This window comes from Eulemur rufifrons, chromosome 3 (genome assembly GCF_041146395.1).
Source record: "Eulemur rufifrons isolate Redbay chromosome 3, OSU_ERuf_1, whole genome shotgun sequence".
Taxonomy (NCBI): domain Eukaryota; kingdom Metazoa; phylum Chordata; class Mammalia; order Primates; family Lemuridae; genus Eulemur; species Eulemur rufifrons.
The window spans coordinates 43,362,236-43,383,566 of NC_090985.1; the positions used below are offsets into that span (position 1 = coordinate 43,362,236).

The following is a 21,331-nucleotide window of genomic DNA, read 5'->3' on the forward strand; positions in this document are numbered from 1 at the left end:
GGATCATAAACTAAAGAGAAACTAAGTCTAAAAAATAAAAGAAAGGAATCCCACACAGATTCTGAGCACTAAAAATGTATTTCAGTGAGCTCTTATGAGGACCAATAAATAAATAAATAAACGTAGGAATTCCAAATTTTATAATATCAGTTGCCTTCCTACATTTAGGTGAATATATTTAAAATATGTTATGGGCTAGCAGTGTTCCTGGCAGAGAGGAATCATGTCTTTTTTTAATCTCTCTTGTCATGGTTTCATCTAAGTCAATTAACATTACTTTTTTTAAAAACGATGGTTTTATTTAGTAGTCCAAAGAACTGAAGAACAGATAATAATAGCACATAGTTAGATCTCCATCATTTAGAAATGGGTTTAACAAGTCCTTTTCTTCCTACTTGTTCCTCTTCTGTCCTTTAAAATCTTATCTTTGTTTTTGGTATCCTACAGTTTTGCGAACACAATTCTAAGTGTGGCTTTTTTTTTTTTTTTTTTTTTAGGCAGAGTCTCACTCTGTTGCCCAGGCTACAGTGCCGTGCCATCAGCCTAGCTCACAGCAACCTCAAACTCCTGGGCCCAAGCGATCCTCCTGCCTCAGCCTCCTGAGTAGCTGGGACTATAGGCATGCGCCACCATGCCCGGCTAATTTTTTCTATATATATTTTTAGCTGTCCATATAATTTCTTTCTATTTTTAGTAGAGATGGGGTCTCGCTCTTGCTCAGGCTGATCTCGAACTCCTGAGCTCAAACGATCGGCCCGCCTCGGCCTCCCAGAGTGCTAGGATTACAGGCGTGAGCCACTGTGCCCGGCCTAAGTGTAGCTTTTTCATTTATGCTTTTCAGAACTTTTTCTGTTCATTGGTCCCTTTTCAAATCTACTCATTTTCTTTGAAACAGTCTTTCATTCTTTTTTTTCCTCTTATTTTGAATATTTCTATGACATCAATAATATTATTATTTGTTATATGGTCTTTATGTAATCATTCCACAATTAAAATTCATGGAATTCTGAGTCTACCATTTTTGTGTCTTCTGACTCTTATTCATGGCATATGGTTTACTTCTGTGTTTTGAAATTTTAGATTATGAATTCTTCTTTGGCATTGTTTTATCTGTGGCAATCTTTAGAATCTGAGCTGAGCACATGTGGCTCAAATGTGATTTTATGTTTGCTTCTGCCAGGCATCCCACAGCTCTTACTAGCTTAGAGCAGTTTTTATATTAATTTCTTGAAGGAGAGGACCTGAGAGCACATGGTGAGTGGAAATTTGAATACCTAATCTGTGTGTGGCACAAGCCTATGGTTAGGCCTTCTCAAGGAGATGTCTTCCTCATGAAGGGCACAGGCATAGACAGAGGGGCTCCCTCATATTCCCCCTTCACTTAGCAGCAATTTTCTAGTCCACACTAGTGTCGCCGCTGGAACACCATGTCAACTGACTAGTTAATAATAATTATAATAAAAATGAGAATAAGGAGGAGGAAGAGGCAAGAAGAGGAGGAGGAAGTGAAGGAGGAGGAAAACGAGAAGAGGAAGAAGAAATACTTCCCACAGAAAATAAGAGCACTGGGACATACCCCTTATCTTTTTGCTGTAAATAACTAAAAAAAATTTTATAAATCACTAAAACAAATAAAATAAAATAAAGAGGGTTGGTGATCTTAAGTGAAAAAATCATTAAGAGAGAAAATGAAAACGAAATCCTATGCTACTTTTCCTCTCTGTTTCATAATCTTTTTCAATCTGGTTCTGCATTCTTGTGCAAAACTCCAAAAATAACTAAAGAAAGCTGTTTGGACAACAATGGAGAAATAGCCATTAATGCAAATGTGCCAATATTATGCTCAAAGGCAAATACCACTTTTGTTTGCAAGTTGGTTTTGGATTATTGAAGAAACATGTACAATACATTGAAAACAAGTAACTATTTAACTGCACAGCAACTTCTGTTAAGGATCTTAGCTCTTTGCATTTAAACTAAAATTCTAAAATATGTGAAATATGTCTGATTGTATCTGAGCCACTATCAATGTAGACTCTTATACCAGAAAATTGTAGACTGCAGGGAAAACAAAGAGCAGCATAGTTCAATGTGCATCATGAGACTACCACATTCTGGAAGAGGGGCTTATAAGTGCTGCATTAAAGCCCTGGGTAAGGGAAGGTCTTTTTGTCTCCAGTGGGCCTCACTGATGGTCCCCCTTGAACCTCCTGGGAGCCCTAACTCTGGCCTGGATTGTCACCATTGTTTATAACTTACTTCATAAGACAATTCTTCTACACAACCAGTGCTCTCACAAACTCTCACTGTACCTGTACACATTTCATGGGAGCCCTCACCTGAACGAGGACACCACCTTTTTTCCACAAGCCTCCTGTAAGTTCTACCTCTAGCCCAGGTCTTCATCACGACAATAAACACCTTAAAATAGCACCCACCTGCAAGTGGGCTCAGGATAGACCCCTCCATAAACAACATATCATATTCATTGAGGAAGCCAATGGACTGCTGAAAGAATGTTCCTTCTCCAGATGTTTGTTAGTATTTATCAGAACATGTGCCAATATTACCCTCACTTTTCCATTGCCCACTTCTTTGTTTTTAATTCATTTCACTCAATCCTAGGTTTTGGAAGGACAAGAGGAATGTGAATTGAGGCAAAGAACTGAGAAATTAGGACAGTTCAGAAATACATAGCTGTAGCTAATAAATTCTGGGGCCAAACTCTAATCCATAAACAGAAGATAGATTTTACTTTGAATGCCATTCTCTAAGCATGGAGTGACAAAAAAATACCAATCTAAATCTGAGAACTGGCTTGTAAAATCCTCCATAAAAGATATTAACAAATTTGTTTTACTTACAGAAGCATAGAAAAGATAAGTCAGAAACTAATGAATTTAGTTGTTTGGAAGGAGTGAATAAAGGTGGGTGGAAGGAATAGAAGTGATAACTTCTCTTTGAGTATTATCCTTTTGTATACTTTTTTACTTTAGGAACCACATCAATGTTTTACATACTCACAAATTAACCCAACTATATTAAAAATGCATAACAAAACCACAGTGAATAGGGAAGAAGAGAACTAAACCAAAATCTTTTTGAACACATATATACCCTAGAATAAAAGTGAATATTGAACTCTAGTTAATAGACTTGTTTGCCTATTTTGTAGTGTGTACAGATTAGCAATTCTAAAACTAGTCTTATAATTGGGCATTGAAGTAGATATATTTAGAATATCAGGAGCCATACTTCTTACTCTCTTGAAAAAGAAGTTATAGATATGGAAAAAGGGGGTGCTAGAAGGAACCCTATGATGTAGGTAAAGATAGATATGATACAGTTGAATAGACTGAGAGATAGATTATGTATAAATAGAGAGTTATATACATAATGATGTAACACTACAGAAGCAATAAGCACATCTAATACCCACACTTTGGTTTTTAAACACCATTCACCATGAAAAAAAACCAGGACTCCTGGAAGAAATGGTTCTTTAGGGGGCCGAGCAGAAAAAGTACAAGAAGAACCTAGAATATAAAGTTTGTGCCAGAAAGTAAGAAACAGTTTAAAGAATGGTTGAGGGCAGGTTAAAAAAAATAGAACACAGCTTGAAATAGTTTCCACTGAGCAAATCTGGAACAATTTGAGCATTAAAATAAATAATGATAGTAAGGGATTACAGTCCATCAAATAAAATAAGAATCCTTTAGTCCATATTGATATAAACAGAAAAATAAAAGTGGAAGAAGGAAAAAAATCTTCTTTACAGTAGAATGCCAACTAATAAATGTAGAATGAACAATGGAGGTAGAAAAATTACCATTTGAGAAACATAATGGTAACTGACTCATAAAAATCATCAATGGATGCTAAAACAAATCGGTGAAATTTTAATGAGAAACAGAATATTTATGTAGCCTCAAAATATGGCCTCATAAGTTACTTATTGCAAAGGGAAATATATATCTGGAAGACTTCGCCTTAACCAGGAGTTTATAAATCAAGAAGTTAAGCTTAACTTTAGATCCCTTCAAAGTGGGAAGTTGGAATACTTTTCATTGTAAAGGAGGCACCCTCAAAGGGCCATACCTTTAGTGAAATGTTAGGCTAGAAAAATAACTGCTTTCCAGTCAAGGAAATGACAGTAAAGTGTTTGCATTGGCCTGAGCTCTATGTGGGGGAAAATTGTTTCTCCTGGGAATTTGTAACCATGGACAAGCCTTGAGTGTCCCACAACAAGAAATTAACATAAAATGCTTCCAGGTTGGCAGCAACCAAAGGGAACTTTTCTGGAGGGTGCTCTTAAACCATATTGTGAAGAATTCCCACACGAGTTCACAAACCAAAGTGACACATCATACAAAGAAGCAGCACTGTGAATGAAAGTCAGTATAAAAAAGAAACAGAAGAATTTAACCCAAAAATACTTTAGATAATAGAATTGTTGGGTTCAGAATATACAATAAAAATTATTCAGATATCAGAATACTGACAAATGTAACAGAGTACCATCAAATTTTGCAGACTTGATAAAAAAGCAAGCATAATTTCTAGAAATAAAATATTTCCTCATTGAAAAGGGCAGGCCTAAAGAGTATATCAGAAAAAAGAAAAAATAATAATTAGCCTTTCAGGTCCTAAAAGACAAATAGAACATAAAATGTCATTTATAAAATCAGAGGGGTAGAAAATATTAGTATTAAAAAACATAAATCATCAAAAGAGACTATCATAAATCTAATTGAGAGAGAGACAATGTAAGTAGTTGAGAGAATATTTGAAGCATTAAAGGCTGAGAGTTTTCCAATACTGGTGAAAGATATAAATGTTGATTCTGGAAGTACAAAGAAATCCCCAACTAGACTAATTATGTAGTGCCACAGAACACCAAAGACAAAAGACGGCAAGCCTGAAACACATTGAGAGAGAAAAGAGAGATTATCTAAAAAGGAACGATACTTAGACTGAAAACAGGCTTGTTAAGAAAACAACAGGAGCCAGAAGATAATGAAATATCTTTGAAATGATTGGAGACAACAACTTCCAACCTGGAATCCAACTAATCTTTCAATAGTGATGGAGGGGTGAAGGCATTTTTGCATGAATGAAAATAAGTTTACCACCACAGATACTCTGTAAGGAAAAGGAGCACATAGAGAAAGTCTGAGATACAAGATGGAATGGTGAGCAAAAAAACTTAATGGGCAAATCTGGACAAACACTGATTGTTTAAAAAATAATTATAATAAATATAAGACCTTCCTGAGGTAAAAAAAAGAAAAAAAAAGTTAATGTATTTGTCAAGAATTGTCTATAAGATGGGAGATTAATAATTGAATTTAAAGGATTATAAAATTTTGTATTGTTGGGAAATGGTTAAGATATTAGTTAGTCTTGGGCTTTGTTAAGTTTTGTATGCATGCTAAAATTTTAATTATAACCATACAAAAAAAATACAGAAGGAATGAATACTTTCCAAATCAGTAGAGGGGTAAAATGGATTTTAAAAAAAGGAAATTTGATCAATTTTAAGTAAGGTGTAAAAGGAAAAAAATAACAGAAAAAATGTAGGATAATAGAAAGCACAGAATAAATGGTAAGTCCAAAATTATCAGTAACTTGAATAAATTTTAGAGAACTAAAGTTATCAAGTAAAATACAGAGACTGAATGACTTGAATGCAACTAAATCTTCTCAGATTACTCACCTTGAATCTGAGGACACAAATAGAGTGAAAGTTAAAGAGTAGACAACCAATGTATTATGTGAGTACTAAACAAAATAAAGGTGGCATAGCTATGTTAATATTAGACAAAATAGTCTTTGAGACAAATATTGAATTACTAAGAAAAAAAGAAGTCATTACAAAATAACAAAAAGAAAAATTCACTAGGAAAATATAACAACTCTTATTTTGTAAAGCAAAATTGCCAGAGTTATAAATAGGAATGGACAACATTCAGTGAGGGAGATTAGAACACACATTTTTCTCAAGGACACATGGTATGGTTTTGAAAATCTACCACATTTAAATAATAAAATGTCTCAACAAATTTCAAAGACTATTCCTACCCACCATGTTCTCTGACCACAATGCAATAGCTAGGCATCAATAACAAATAAATAGCCTTTTGAAACCTCCAGATGTTTAGAAATTAATAACATATTTCTAAGTAACTCTTGTACCAAAGAAGAAAATCTAGTGGAAATTAGAAAATAGCATGAGTTACATCATAACAGCACTACATCTCAAAATCTACGTGATGCTATTCAAGCAGTGTTTGGATATTCATACCTTTAAAAATTCATAAATAGAAAAGATTAAAAATTAATGGGATAAATATTCAATTCAGGAAATTGGAAGAAAGAAACTATAATAAAGAAGTGAATATTAGACATAAAAACATAAAGATAGCATAGAAAGGAACTATGAAAGTATGCGTACACTGCCACTGGCTAAACAATTTCAAGGCACGCACTCTAGAATAATTCTACCACATGCACAGAAGGAGAATAAACAAGGTCATTTACAACAAATTAATAATAGCAAAATACTGGTAACATCAAGAATAGAAGGGTTCAATACATTGGGGTATATTTATCCAATGGAATTCTATTCTATACACCAAAGAAAATGAATAAATGGGCTTTATGTAAATCAACATAACTCAAAAAAGTCTAATATTAGATCTTTTAAAAAAGTGAATTGCAAACGTATACATCCATTATGACAAAATGCATATAAAATTTACATAAAATGTGAATGTATAATTAAATAGTGTTTAAGGATGCATATATATTCAGTAAAATGTCAAAGACACACATAGAAATGATAAACACTGAATTCAGAGTAGTGGTAGCCTCTTACAAGAGGGGAAAGAGAATCTATAGAGACAACTAGTGAGTTTCAACTGTATGGTAATATGTTATTTTCTTAAACTGGACAAACACGTTTATCATATTATTTTTATACATTTTCTATGTATGACATATTTAATAATAAATTATAACAAATATAAGTATAAAACGATACACTATTAGAAGAAAAATAGGCAAATGTTTCATAATATAAAAAAATTACAAAACCAAGAAACATACAGATTCAGATTAGCACATTTGTTATGAATTTTTTTAATTGCATTAAAAATTCTCAAAAAGATGAATATGGTTGCAAGGCAAATGACACACCAGAAGAAAATATTTGCAACAATATAACAATATAATAGAAAAGGGTTTCATATCCAAAATATTCAGAAAGTTTCTATACATTCATTAAAGAAAACAAGACAACACAAAACAAAAGTGCACAGGAAAAAGTACAAATGAAAAGTGTTCAACCTCACTAGTAATCAAAAAAATGTAAATTAAATTAACAAGACATTACCGGGAAAATTTTGTAAATATTGAGGATTTCAGATGTTGAAAAGCATATACAAAATAATTCCTGTCATACATTGTTGGCAGAAGTATAAATTATTGAAAAAAATATAAGTCAATATTGATAGCTAGAGCCTGCCATCTATGAATCTGGCAGTCTAAAATTTGCATATGTTTTGACCTGCTGTTCCACAGTTAGAAATATGCTTATTGCAGCATGTTTGTCATAGTGAAAATTAGAAAACATTTAAATGCCCATCAAGTGAGGAATAATCAATAAATTATAATGATCAATAAATTACAATCAATAGGGGAATAAACAATAAATATAAATTATACTATAATATCTATAATGTAATAATATAGATATTATACTATCCAGCCATTAAAAGGAATTAGGTAGACTAACAATAATACCTAACATTATTCAATGATAGGTAGAGGGCAAGGTGTAGTGGCTCAGTCCTATAATCTTAGCACTTTGGGAGGCCAAGACAGGAGGATCACTTGACGCCAGGTCGAGACCAGCCTGAGCAACATAGTGAGACTCCATCTCTACAAAAATTTTTTTAAAAACTAGCCAGGTGTGGTGGCATGTGCCTATAATCTCAGCTACTTAGGAGGCTAATGCAGGAGGATCACTTGAGCCAGGAATTTGAGGTTGCAGTAAGCTATGATCACACCACTGAATTCTAGCTCAGGGGATAGAACAAGACGCTGTCTTTAAAAAAATAAAGGTAGGCAGCATTGTAAGTATTTTACATACAGCAACACAATCTATTCCAAATAATTCTATGAAGTAAATCCTATTATCCACATTTTACAGATGAGGAAATAAAGACATAGAAATTTGGATAACTAGTATAAAATCACTCAAGCTTAAAAGTGGCAAAGGCAGGCTTTGAAATCAGGCAGGCTTTGAAATCAGGCAGGCGAATGGGAGAGCCCATATAATTTACCACTGGGTGATACCGCCTCCTGCCTCCTACCTATACTGACATGGAAAGGTTGCCAAGGGAAAAAGCAATGCACAGAACACAAAACACAATATGACAGGCTGTACATACATGTTTGTATATTCATGGGAAGGTGACTGAAAGGTCACATGTGTTGACAGTCACCATGTGTGGGGAAGTAAGGAGGAGTGAGAGGGGCCAAAGGTGATCTTCCTATTAGATCTGTGCTCTTCCAATGGGACCAGCAACCATGTGTGTACTGCCTGAGCAATTAACACAACTCCCCAAATGAGCCAATCAAAAGAATTTCTGACCTTCTGGTGAAGATGCTTTACTCCCATTTCCTCTGTCCACAATCTTGCCTCTGGGCTTTGGATCCTTTCTTTTTTCTAAATCTTTAACTGGAAGAAAAGTAGAAACACAGCAACATGTTATGTTAAAGTCCAAAAGAAAATGAGTTTTACTAAAACCTTTGGAAGCCCTAGAAGTATTAATAGAAATTAGCTCCATGATACAAACTCATCCCAAATTTTAGAAACTGCTATTTTTTCAACCTTTTTGAGAAAGGTAGAAAGCACTTAAGAAATTACTTTGGTTGAATCTTCACTATGGACAGGTATATCAAATGAATTTAATTCTGTATAACTCTTGTAAAATCAGCATAACTATCCCCATTTCATACACGTGGGAATGAAGAAGCAGTAGGCTGCAGCAGTTTTAAGCAGAGAATGCAGTGGAAAGTTAAGCTAATGGTGTAGATTGGTATGAATGATTTAAACTGCCGCAGCTTTCCTGCCATTGCTTGGCACCTTAGTTTTTTGAACCAGTCAAGCCCACTGCCAAATGGCAATGGTTTCTGCACAAATAAAATACCTATGGATAGAATCACAGTCTGGCTGTCAGGAGTGGGTGTCACTCTCCTCCCCCCTGCCCTACCCCGAGGTCTCCTTTCACCATCTGGCCGCAGAAAGGAGCTCAAACTAGCTGAGCTCACCAGCAATGGCTCTGTGGGCTGGGAGTTTCCTTGTCCAGGATCCCAGCCTGGGGCCCAAAATGTGGCTTTCCTGTGGAGGATGGGGTGCTTGAGAATGCAGTACAGGTCTGATCCACACTACAATCTCCTCTCAGCTCTGTCTACGAGGGTTTTCTCACCTCTCGAGATTAGTTCACAAATCTCCCCTCCATGCCCCTCAAGCAACACGATTGAGTATAGAATCTGGCCTGTGGGCCTGTCCCCAGGTCCCCGAAGATCAATCCCTGACCATGCCAGGGAGAAGTGTGCTGGTTCTGAGTTGCCCATGGAGCACTTAAGTGGGTTTTTTGTCCCTCCACTTCCTGCCTCGGGTTGTGCTCTGCTCTGCTGGAGCAGCCAGGTGAGCAGCATGGGACTTGATTAAATTAAAAAGCTTCTGCAGAGCAAAGGAAATAATCAACAGAGCAAATAAACAATCTACAGAATAGGAGAAAATATTTGCCAACTATACATCTGATAAAGGGCTAATATCCAGAATCTATAAAGAACTCAAACAAATCAGGAAGAAAAACACAACCCCACTAAAAGGTGGGCAAAAGACATGAACTGAAGCTTTTCAAAAGAAGATAGACAAATGGTCAACAAACATGAAAAAATGCTCAACATCACTAATGATCAGGAAAATGCAAATTAAAACCACAATGAGATATCATCTTACTCCTGTCAGAATGGTTTTTATTAAAAAGTTCAAAAACAATAGATGCTAGCATGGGTGAGGAGAGAATGGAATGCTTATACACTGTTGGTGGGACTGCAAGTTAATACAACCTCTATGGAAAACAGTATGGAGATTTCTCCAAGAACTAAAAGTAGACATACCATTCAATCCAGCAATCCCACTACTGGGTATCTACCAAAAGGAAAAGAAGTCATTTTATCAAAAAGACACCTGCACTCTAAGGTTTACTGCAGCACAATTCACAATTGCAAAGATCTGGAATCAACTCAAGTCCCCTTCAATTCCTGAGTGGATTAACAAAATGTGATATATATATAAATATATATATATACACCATGGAATACTACTCAGCCATAAAAATAAATGAATTAATATTTTTTGTAGCAATTTGGATGGAACTGGAGACCATTATCCTAAGTGAAGTATCTCAAGAACGAAAAAACAAACACCACATCTTCTCTTTAATAATTTGGAACTAATTGATGGGCACACATGAGCATAGAAAGAAGTAAAAATCACTGGAAATCAAGAAAGGGAGGGGGAGGGGAAAGGAAGAGAAAGGAAGGGGTAAAAACCTACTTAACAGGTGCAACAAACACTATTTGGGTGATGGGCACACTTATAGCCTTGACTAAAGCACTATAAAAGCTATCCATGTAACAAAAATATTTGTACCCCCTTAATATTTTGAAATAAAAGAAAAAGAAGAAAGCAAGAAAGGAAGGAAGGGAAAAATACTTGTGGAAATGCAGAAGGAAGCCACTGGCAAGATATTTAATTTAATTGTTACATTCACTTCATGGAAATAAGCAAATGTATCAGAGGGTGAACTATATAGGGAAAGCAATGATTTCCTCCCAACCATCCTTGCTGCCTTCTCCAGGATATTGTTCCATTAAAAATCCTGTCTTTACCATATGCTCCTCTTCTTTCTTTTCACTAGCTTCCATCTCTTTGCTGAAAGGGTTTGAAATTTGTCATATGCCAAGGTCACGTCACTCTAATTCTATTATTTCTTTCCTTAGAAACTTTTCTTGGCTTTCTGGTACCCAGAGGTTAAATTCCAAGATTAAAAAACAATCAAAAATATAAGATGCCTTGATCCTGCTGTGTCTACCAACCAAATTTTTTATATCCATTTTTTTAGATCTCATTCTCTGACTTCTTTATAAGTTTTGGCACTTTGGAGCACCCCTCCTTTAAATTCTCTTTCTCAGTTTTTACAAAGGCATTATCCTGGTTTTCTCCTATTCCTCTGACCACTCCTTTACATTCTCATTCTTCGGATACTTTTTCTACTTCCCTTCCTGAAACATGATCATATACTAAAGTTGCCTTGCATCTCTGTACACTCCACTTGTAGTTTTGCCATCCCACAGTTTAAATTCTCACCCATCCATAGATAATTTCCAAATCTGTACCTATCAACTCCACTCACTCATGGGCTCTGGCCCCAAATTGCCTGCATTTTCTAAAAGAAAACACATCTGCAACTTTAATATGAGAAAGATGGTACTGAGCAATGGCAGAGGTACAAACAGATCTAGGATTCTTTTTTCTAGAGTCATTTTCTAGGGAAACTTCATGGGAAAGATCGCCCTTGAGCCAGACTTTGAAAGATGGGCAGGATTTTGCAGGCAATGATTAGCAAAACATCATTCTGAAGAGGAAAAATGTTAGCTAAAAAGAGTGTTTGCCAACATACAGTGTAAAAAATTCTTTTAATTTCATGTTGTCTCAGCATCCGTTTTAAACATAAGTTGGACTTTCTCATCCTAGAAGCAGGGCTCAGTCACGCTTTACACAGTTTCCAGTTCTACACCCACCCAGTTCCTCAATGTGGTGGATCCAGATGGCCACCTTATCCAGCTTTTCCCTGAGGACCACCACCCTGTTTCACAGCCACACACAGCCTACTTGACTGGCCCCACTGACCCTCACACCTGCAGGGACTGTGCAGATATGCCATGGTGACCACTTCTCAGTCACAGTGTGACCTCCTGGAACTCATGCCTGCTTGCTTTAAACCCACCAATTAAAACTCCTCATGGAAAACCTATTTGGATAACACCTTAGACCCAATAAAGGCTTTGACCCACGGGTCCTCCACTCTCCATGTGCTCCTTAACCTCTGTGTGTGTGGCCTCCAGACATACTGTGTGACCCTCAGGACCTGTTAGTAATAAAATCTTTATTTCCATCTTGTGTCTGTCCTAATTGTTGAAGAGGTGTTCTCCACCTTAAAGATTATAAATGAAAACATAGGGCCATGCCACCAGTCTACGGATAAACAAAAAACAGCAGCCATTTTGGAAGCTGGGCCACTAGGTCACATATAAGGTACAACAGATGTTACACCAATCGGCTGTCTCCCCCATGTAGGAGCAAAATCTGTTAGAAAACAGACTGTCATGAGCAAGGTGATGTTACTCATGACAGCAATGGCTACCACGCTCTACTATGTGTCGAAGTAAGTTAATCTGCACAATAATAGGCACATGTCATCACCCCTATTTGCAGATGAGGAAACTGAGGCTAGAAGTGGTTGAGTTGCTTGTGGCAGATTTGGTATCTTAATATCCAGCAGATCAGACATGCTTTTCTGTCTTTAAAATCCAAAGATTGCTTCTTATCATTCCCTGTGTATCAAAATATGGACTCATAAAGAATCCAAATCCTGCACTGAATGAAAACTGATATCCACAAGGCTTTCTCTTGATCACCATTTTCCTGGATCCAACCATGACAGTTTTCTAGGCAGGGGAGACCAGACTTTAGCTCCATCTCACAGGGAGCAAGAATGTGACCGAAATGCAAAAGGGAAAAGGAAGCTATCCAAACAATTTTAACTTCATTCTTACAAACTGTCACTTGGGTAGAACTAATCCCTCTATCCTGCCAATAAAAATAACATAGCTGAAAATGTATATACTTACATATCATTTATTTAGCTAACCAGTTAGACTGTTTCACTACAATCATCTTTAACAGAGCTAAGCAAGCTGAAAATAAATGAATTTCCTTCTAAGTACTTTGAAAAAGTAGCTACTGGGAAAGCTTTTGAAGCCTCTCTGTATTTCTTCTGCTGCAATTGGTGGAATATTTTCAATGATCAATTGCAAATCCTTCAGACCACAGGAAAATGAATTGTTTCTCCTTATCCCTTTTACTGCTTCTCACAAACTTGAAGTGAAGTGATTTCAGTTCCTCATGTAGGAATGTCAGAAACTAAAGCGCAATACCAATAAAATGAGACAGAAGGCTGATTTATACCAAAAATAACATGCAAATCTTTTCCAGAGCTTCTGGACAACATGAATCTCAAAAGAATGTAACCCTTACAACATCCACTTGTCCTGCTGGCAGGTGGATTTACTGAATGTCATTGTTCAGAAGTTTCAAGAGGTAGCAGGTTAACAAACTTTTGTCTTGTTTTAATTTTTTTTTAAAGTCACAAAATATGTCTCACAAAACATTAGTCAGAAGAGGAAGGAAAAAAAGAGGGAGGGAGGGGATATAGAAAATCTAGATAGAACATTGCTACACACAGAGTTCCAGAACTCACAGCCTCACAGATTTGTGGATTAACCCTACGGTAGGATTTTCAAAGCTATCGTTTAAAATAAGAAAAAACCCTATTGGAAATGATATCTATAATTTGCTTCAAAAATAATAAGGAAAGGGAGGTGTGGGAGCATAGATAAAACAAGACTGGCCATGAATGGGTAATTGCTGAAGCCAGCTGATGGCTACTTAGTGGTTCATTATACTCGTCTGTTGATTTTTTAAATTGTGGTTTAAATTGTCTTTAATAAGTTGGGGTTTGTTTTTTTTTTTTTTTTTTTAAGAGTCTATTTAAGCAATGAAGTAGCAGAAAGTTAACCAGGGTAGGCCTCTTCCATTTGTATTCACAATACAAAAAATTTGTCCTTCCTGTTTGCAAGCCTGCTTTCAGGAAGAGGGAGTTGCTGTAGTCTCTGGTCACTGGAATATCAGGACCATTGAGGCAGAGATTTGTACCATGCCCAGTGCCTAGAATGGGGCCTGGCACTTAAATGAAAAAGAAAAAGAATGGATGAATGAATGTCTCCCGAGAGACAGAAGAATCAAAGCTAGTGTGGACAACTTTTAAACTCAATATAAGGAAAAACTTTGTAATAGAACTGTGGGAACATGCATTGGGCTGCCTTAGGGCTTTCTCCCCTGCTTAGAATGTCCTCTGCATGCCCTTTACTTTCTATTGGACCAGTAATTTTTGAGAACTGGCTCTAACATGAGGCCTTCCCACATCCACCCTTCCCCCGCCCATCACTGGGGCAGAGACAACACCTCTTGTCACAGGATGTTATGTGTATCTCTCTCTAACACTTATCACATTGTATTTGTTTACAGATTTGCTTGTTGTGGAGACTGGCATAGAACAGGCCCTTAAAAAACATCAACCAATTATTGGAAAGAGTTAAATTCGCTGTTGTGTAGTTGTTTTAGTAGAGGCTGTATTGGCACTGTCTGGGGATCCTACAGAGGAGATGAAAGCATCACTCATTCAATCATTCATGTTTGTGGAGCACCTATTATTGATACGTGTCAGGCATATAATATGCAGCTTCAGTAAAAGGAGAAATAAAAATAATTGAGTCACTGTCTTCAAAGACTTCACAGGCTTGTGGGGGACACAGAGAAGTAAATAAGCGATTACAATATGGTGTGATTATACAACCAGAGGGGAAGCTCTGAAAGCTAAGAAATCATAAAGGAGATGCCTGAGTAAGGTGTAGGGGACAATGTCAGGGAAGGTGTTTGAAAATGAAAACATAAAGTACAAGTAGGAATTCAGCAAAATGGGGAAAGAGAAGGGCAGGGAAGTATTAGAGATAGGAGGAATTCACAGAAGGTTGAACTGAAGGTCTTTTAAGAGCTCTACAAATCTAAAAATCTAGGATTTTAACCCCTTAGAATACATATCACAGACTCAAATCCAGTGCTGGGACAGAGTCCCATAGTGGTACTTTAAGACCTTTAAATACATACTTCTGAATTGGCCTTGAGCCGGCTTGCTTTCTTTGTCTTTATGGTACGCAATAATTTGAACTGTGTAATTCTGGTCCGGCATAAGACCTTGAATAATTGCTTTAGTTGCAGTGTTCTGGAGATTCAACTGATTAGTTTTTCCACCTATAATAAAACAGAAAGATAAATCAGTTCTAAGATATAAAGTTATATGTATACATATATGTATATAGCACGTATTAGTAATATAGTTTTCATTCTCATTTTCATTTGTACTCTTTTTACATTAGATAACTTAAACAATTTTTTCATCATAACATACTATTGCTTTTATATACTAGGAAAAGCCATAGTACAAGATTAGAAGACAACAGGTCCTCAACATTAGATATACTCTTCAAGGAAAGAATTCCACTTAAAAGTGAAGGGAGAGAGATGGGCAGGCCAAATACAATTATCCATGCTGGAATTTTTTCTATGGCCTCTCTAAAGTGAGTCAAAACATCCTTGAAACATGAGCAATTTAATTATCTTAAATCTGACCACTGGTAGCTCAGGATGCTGAAGGAACCACTCATTCCCTGGCTACTTAAAAGTTATTCTGTTCATGAAACGATTCACAATCCCATTACCTCTCCATCAAATTAGACTGACATCTAAGGCTTTCCTGAAAATACTGTTGATTAAATACTCAACATTTATGCAAAATTCCAAATTTTACCTTTCCTCTCTAATTTCTGGCAGCAATTACTGTGTCTGAGAAAAGAGAAATAAACGTACAACCCTCTCTAACAGTAACAACGAGAGGGGTCTGACATTTGCTGAATTAATCAAACGTAACAGATTTTAATATCTTTTAATCATATTCTAATAAAATTAATTTTGTTAAGTCCGAAATTTAGTGCTGACATTATCCATGCTGCCTGCTACAAGAGGGCAAAACTGAGTCTTTCTCTTGCCAAAATGCATTTCCTTAAAAGCATTTGTGTCCAAGATTTTTAATTTGGTGTCATGAACTTCTTCAATCATTTAAAACTCATCTACTACAAAGTGAATCAAATAAATCTTTCATAATGCATGTTTCACTAAAAAAAAAGTTCCCCAGAAAACTCTGTATATTAGAGTCCCTCTTTGAGAGTCATAGGGTGTGTTATTTTATTAAAGGCTTTAAGAATCCTGCAACAAAATAGTTTTAAACTGTGTTTAAAACAGCATTTCCCAAATTTATTTGACCATTGAACCATTTGGTTGCATAATAGTTATTAGCATCCCAAAGAATACCATGGAATAAGCTTTGAAAGTGACTGGCATAAACAATATTTGGACCATATCTCATGGTGCTAAAACATCTCTAAACATTTTGTGGCTAGATATGTTTATTATTCCATTTATTTACTATGTTTACTCAAGTAGATTCCAGAGTGTCAAGATTGTTTGATTGGCTTGGACCAATGCAGTAAGAATGTTGAGTAAAATAAACCTACTATTTCTCAAGAAATAATTTGCTTTTATCTTCAATTTTTATTTTGTTACAGGAGATGTTTAAGCAAGAGCTGGACATCCTACTTTTTGGGTGAACTTTTGCAGAGGAGATTGAAGGATCAGTTTGAGGTTTGGTTCAGAGGCCACTCAAGTCACTTCTAAGATTCTATGATTCCTCAACAACACCTGCCTGGGGTAATCAATAGTTTGGTATTAACAGTAATTAATCAGGAAAACTTAAATTACTGATTACCTGGAGAGAAATAATTACCTTTCAAGATCAGATGTGGGGGATTCTCAGAGGTACCATAAATTATTAATAGTAACTTGTATTTAATACTACTCTCCACAAGTGAGTCATTCTGTAGGCCAACAAGGGGAAAATTGGCCTATGGCATAGCTCAACCAGAAGTCATTCTAATGAGCTGATGGGTACTATTTCTTAATAAAGGAAGTGTCCTTTTTAGTCACCAAGCAAGAAGCTGGGTGTTTCATCTGCTTGTAGCGTTTGAAATTTTAAATCAACTATGTAAGATGTCCACATTTATCAACAACAGAGCATCTGTCTCCCTCATTAAATCAGCTGGGAAAAGGTCACCAACAGAAAGGAGTCCAGGTCCATATAACCGTCTTTATCACTAACAAAGGGGAAAAAATATATATATTTACATAAATATATATTGCACTAATATGCAATTATTATGTACTTATGTACTGTTTGAAAATGAATCCTTGGAGAGGAAATGATAGCTGAGTGCATCTTTATATCAATCATAGGTAACATTTACTGAGCACTTACTACATGGCAGTCACTATTCTAAGTGCTTTATGTTTATTTTAATCCTCACAACTGGTGCTTCCCAAATTAATGTGCACAGGAATCACCTGGGAATCTTTTTAAAATTCAAATGCTGACTCAGGAGGTCAATGGGGGAGACCGATATTCTGCATTCCTAACAAGCTTTCAAGTAATGCCTGTGCTGCTGGTCCCAGGTCAACCTTGAGTTACAAGATCATAAAAATTCCATTAGGTGAATACTAATATTGTTTGAGCATTGAGAAGAAACTGTGGCACTGAGAGATTAAATAACTTGCCTGAATCATGCTACTTATAAGTGACAATGAGACAGAAAAAGGGCAGGCACTGCTTCAGGCATTGCTTTAGGCATTGCTTCAGGAATTGCTTAATCTTGCAGGCAGTGCTTAATTGAGTCAGGAAGTCTAGAGCTGTGCTCAAAATAAGATGAAGGCAGGACACGTTCCAAAGGGTTAGAACCAAGATGGAGGAGAAATCCACTGCCTCTTGACCTTGCAAATTCATTATATACCATCATTACCATAAAATTACCATAAAAGTTTCTAAGGAAACCTCCCACTCCCATCATGCACCTGAGCCATGACACTTCCTGTTTGACCATATTTGGTGAAAAGGAGGGGATCACCCTCATTTCAGGAAAACATTACCCCTTTCCAAGAAATAACATGAATATATTCTTCCCTTTGTTTAGTGTATAATTAAGCCATTGATTAAATAGAGAGGCTAGAAGAACCATGGAGCTGGTTCTCCTTCACAGAGAGAACTAGCCTCTACTCTGTGGAGTAGATTTTCTATACTTCTTGAATAAAAGTCGATGTCACTTTATACTGTCAGCTCTCTCCTGAATTCTTTCTTGTGTGAAGCCAATAATACACTTGGACTTCAAGTGATTCCAGCATTGGGAGTCACTTTCTATGACAATACAACCAGATTTTGAATTCAAGCAATCCAGTTATTGATCCCATCTTTGTCTTCATGATGCCCATGTAGCCATGACAATTACCCTATACACTCTGTATTGTTTTTAGATTATTATATTTGTATAATAAAAACATAAAATATGAGAAATAAAAATTCAACCAAAATTCAAAACATTTTTACATAACTATTCATTATTGATAAATTTGTTCAACTTATGCCTTTCCTACTTTGTCACTTATTTTCACAATGTCTACTTAGCCCTTATAACTTTAATGTATATTTGCTGAATAATATTCTATCGAGTTAATTAATCATAATTTATTCAACCAGTCACTACTGGACACCCAAGTGTACTGCATTTTTCTTTAAGTGTCAATGAACCAAAAGTATTCATTCTATGTCTAAACAGAGGAAGTAAAACTTTTGATTGTCTGCAAATTAAGAGAATTACAGTGAGGGCAAGAGTTACTTTTTACACTTTGGGGAATGTTATGTCCTTGATTAGAGGGTAATATTTTCAGCTCAAATGATTAAATAAAATCCAATCTTTCCAATGATTCTAAAGTAATGCTTAGCACAATGTGTTTTTAGTTACCTATGTATAAAAAGTTGCTAATGCTCTGGAAAACACAGTCCGTTGTTTTTACCTGAAGCTGGAGTCACAAGAAGTTTGTATCCACCAAATTTCCCTCTTGGAGCTTTCCATGAAATCTGTATACTGTCATGAGATAATACGTTATATCTTAACCTTGTAGGTGGAGCCACTAAAAAAGAAAAACAAAAACTGTTTAAACATTGAAACATTGAAATTTCCACTAGATAAGTTGAAAAGTCAAAGTAACGTAATCAAAATACAAAGACTTCATCATCCTCAAAATATGTTCTTTCTACACCACCATTAAGAGCATTTGTTTCTTACCCAACGGACACCCACTTGTCAAATAGTACTGACCTGATGTCAAAGAACTAAGACTATTAGAATTTAATACTCTAGCCTACTATAGTAATTGAAGCCAATCTTCTAAAATACTTTCATTATGTTATAAGGATTTTTCTACTTGGAACATGTGAGCTTTTATAATCTACTCTACTGGGACCTATTGTATGCCTTTCAGTTTTTTGCTTTGGTAATCCAATGTGTTTGATAATACGAGAATTTGAGAAGGCTATTATGGACATGTTATGGTAATAAGATATTCATTTAAAAACATTTGAGAAAGAGATTATGAAGGCATTCGGGATCAAATGAAAGATAATTATGTTTTGTAAACTTGGATCTACTCTTCAAGTACAGCTGATTTATGTACCTGTCAGAAAGATACAAAGCACATAGTCATAAATCAACCCAAAAGATTTAATCTTTTCTGACAGTTTACAAAAATGAATAGATCTGTATTACTTTTTGTGCCAGTCATTCCAACTTCAAAACACATTTTTGGCTCCCAATGTAAATGTTCCAGAATTTCAAAAAAGTAAGAAAGTTTTTATCATATAATATCTAAATTAATTTGTTAACAAAGAAATGTTAATACTTAACAGAAAAGTTATCACCTATGCCCACTTTTATGCCCAGCCTTCCTTTCTCATTTTAGGAAAGAGAGTATAAAGGGGAGAGGAAACAAGTATTTTTCTGAATCTATACAGGACATAATAAAGAGTAAGGACATTAGTTTATTCCCAGTTCTGCCACTTACTAGCTAAATAACCTTGAGCAAGAGATTGTTTCTTCCAAAACTTCAGTTTCCTTATTTTTAGAAAAGGTGACAGCAATACTTTCTGCAAAGGAGAGATGGCAACTTTAAATCAGATAATGTATATAATGAATGCACTGCATTATAATAGGTCGTCAACAAATATTTGTTCACCTTCTCCCTTATTTCATCTAATAGTTGAAATCAAAATCTCATTTAATCCTCACAAAAATACATTGCTATCCCAATTTTATAAATAAAGGAACTGAGGCACAGCTAAGAGACTTGCCGAAGTTTACACACTGGAAAGAATCTTTGACCCCAGATGAAATGCACTGTTTCTTTGGAAGATGATCCTTATTAAGAAGTCACCCTTCACTTAGCTAGATGAATGAAGAATTTACTACTGTGCAAACCCTCCACTCATCAAAATCAGTAAGCCCTCAAAGACACAATCTTAAGAGTAGATCTTCTTTCTAGTTGTTCTTTCCTACTTCTAAGTAGAGAATGCCAGCCATGCAGAACAAAAACATTAGCATCTTGTTCTCAATTTGACATGAATGGAAGAAAGAGTTTACATTTCTCTGATTAATAGGAAAGTATGAGTTTATTATATGAACAATCATTTTCAAATGGAAAAGGAAGGTGCCTAAACCTAACAGAGAAACTGTTAGTATTTTTGCACAGTCTTCAACTTGGGGGAAAAAAATCTGTTTATACATAGGCTCTTATTACTTTTGGAAGACAATTTAAAATAAGAATTAAAATTTTTTTAAAAATGTATCCAAGTTTCTGAGCTAAATCAAGTCAGTGGGCTGGTAGATATCATTGGCTAAGCTTTTGCATGAATGCACTGGTGAAAGAAAGCTGGCATGCCTGGGAACCAAGTGGAAAAGGACAAGTAGGACAGAGGCTTTGATGTAGGCAGTTCCAAGCGGGTCCACGGATTCTGTTAGCTCTCCAGGTGGGTTGACATCTCAAGGATAGCAAACAAGTTAACATTCAGGATTGCTAGGTTAAAGATTAGAAATATTTAGAGCATTTTCTATGCATGCTGTTCTTTAAATCAGCATTCCTGGCCGAGCACAGTGGCTCATGCCTGTAATCCTAGCACTCTGGAAGGCTGAAGCAGGAGGATTGCTTGAGCTCAGGAGTTCAAGATCAGCTTAAGCAAGAATGAGTCTCCTGTCTCCACTAAAAATAGAAAAATTAGCCAGGCTTCGTGGCACATGTCTGTAGTCCCAGCTACTGGGGAGGCTGAGGCAGAAGGACCACTTGAGCCCAGGAATTTGAGGTTGCAGTGAGCCACAATGACACCACTGCACTCTAGCTGGAGTGATAGATAGAGTGAGACTG

General features: G+C 35.9%; 1 protein-coding gene across 1 annotated transcript in view; it reads right to left on the reverse strand.

Moving 5' to 3' along the window:
- The window catches only part of COL14A1 (collagen type XIV alpha 1 chain), a 202,529-nt gene that overhangs the window by 154,231 nt on the left and 26,967 nt on the right, over nt 1-21,331 (reverse strand). Inside the window, exons 3-5 of the mRNA XM_069465431.1 lie at nt 18,932-19,048; nt 15,086-15,229; nt 8,657-8,743 (exon numbers count right to left, since the gene is read on the reverse strand). Of these exons, the coding sequence (XP_069321532.1) occupies nt 8,657-8,743; nt 15,086-15,229; nt 18,932-19,048 (348 nt within the window). The remainder of the gene's footprint in view (nt 1-8,656; nt 8,744-15,085; nt 15,230-18,931; nt 19,049-21,331) is intronic.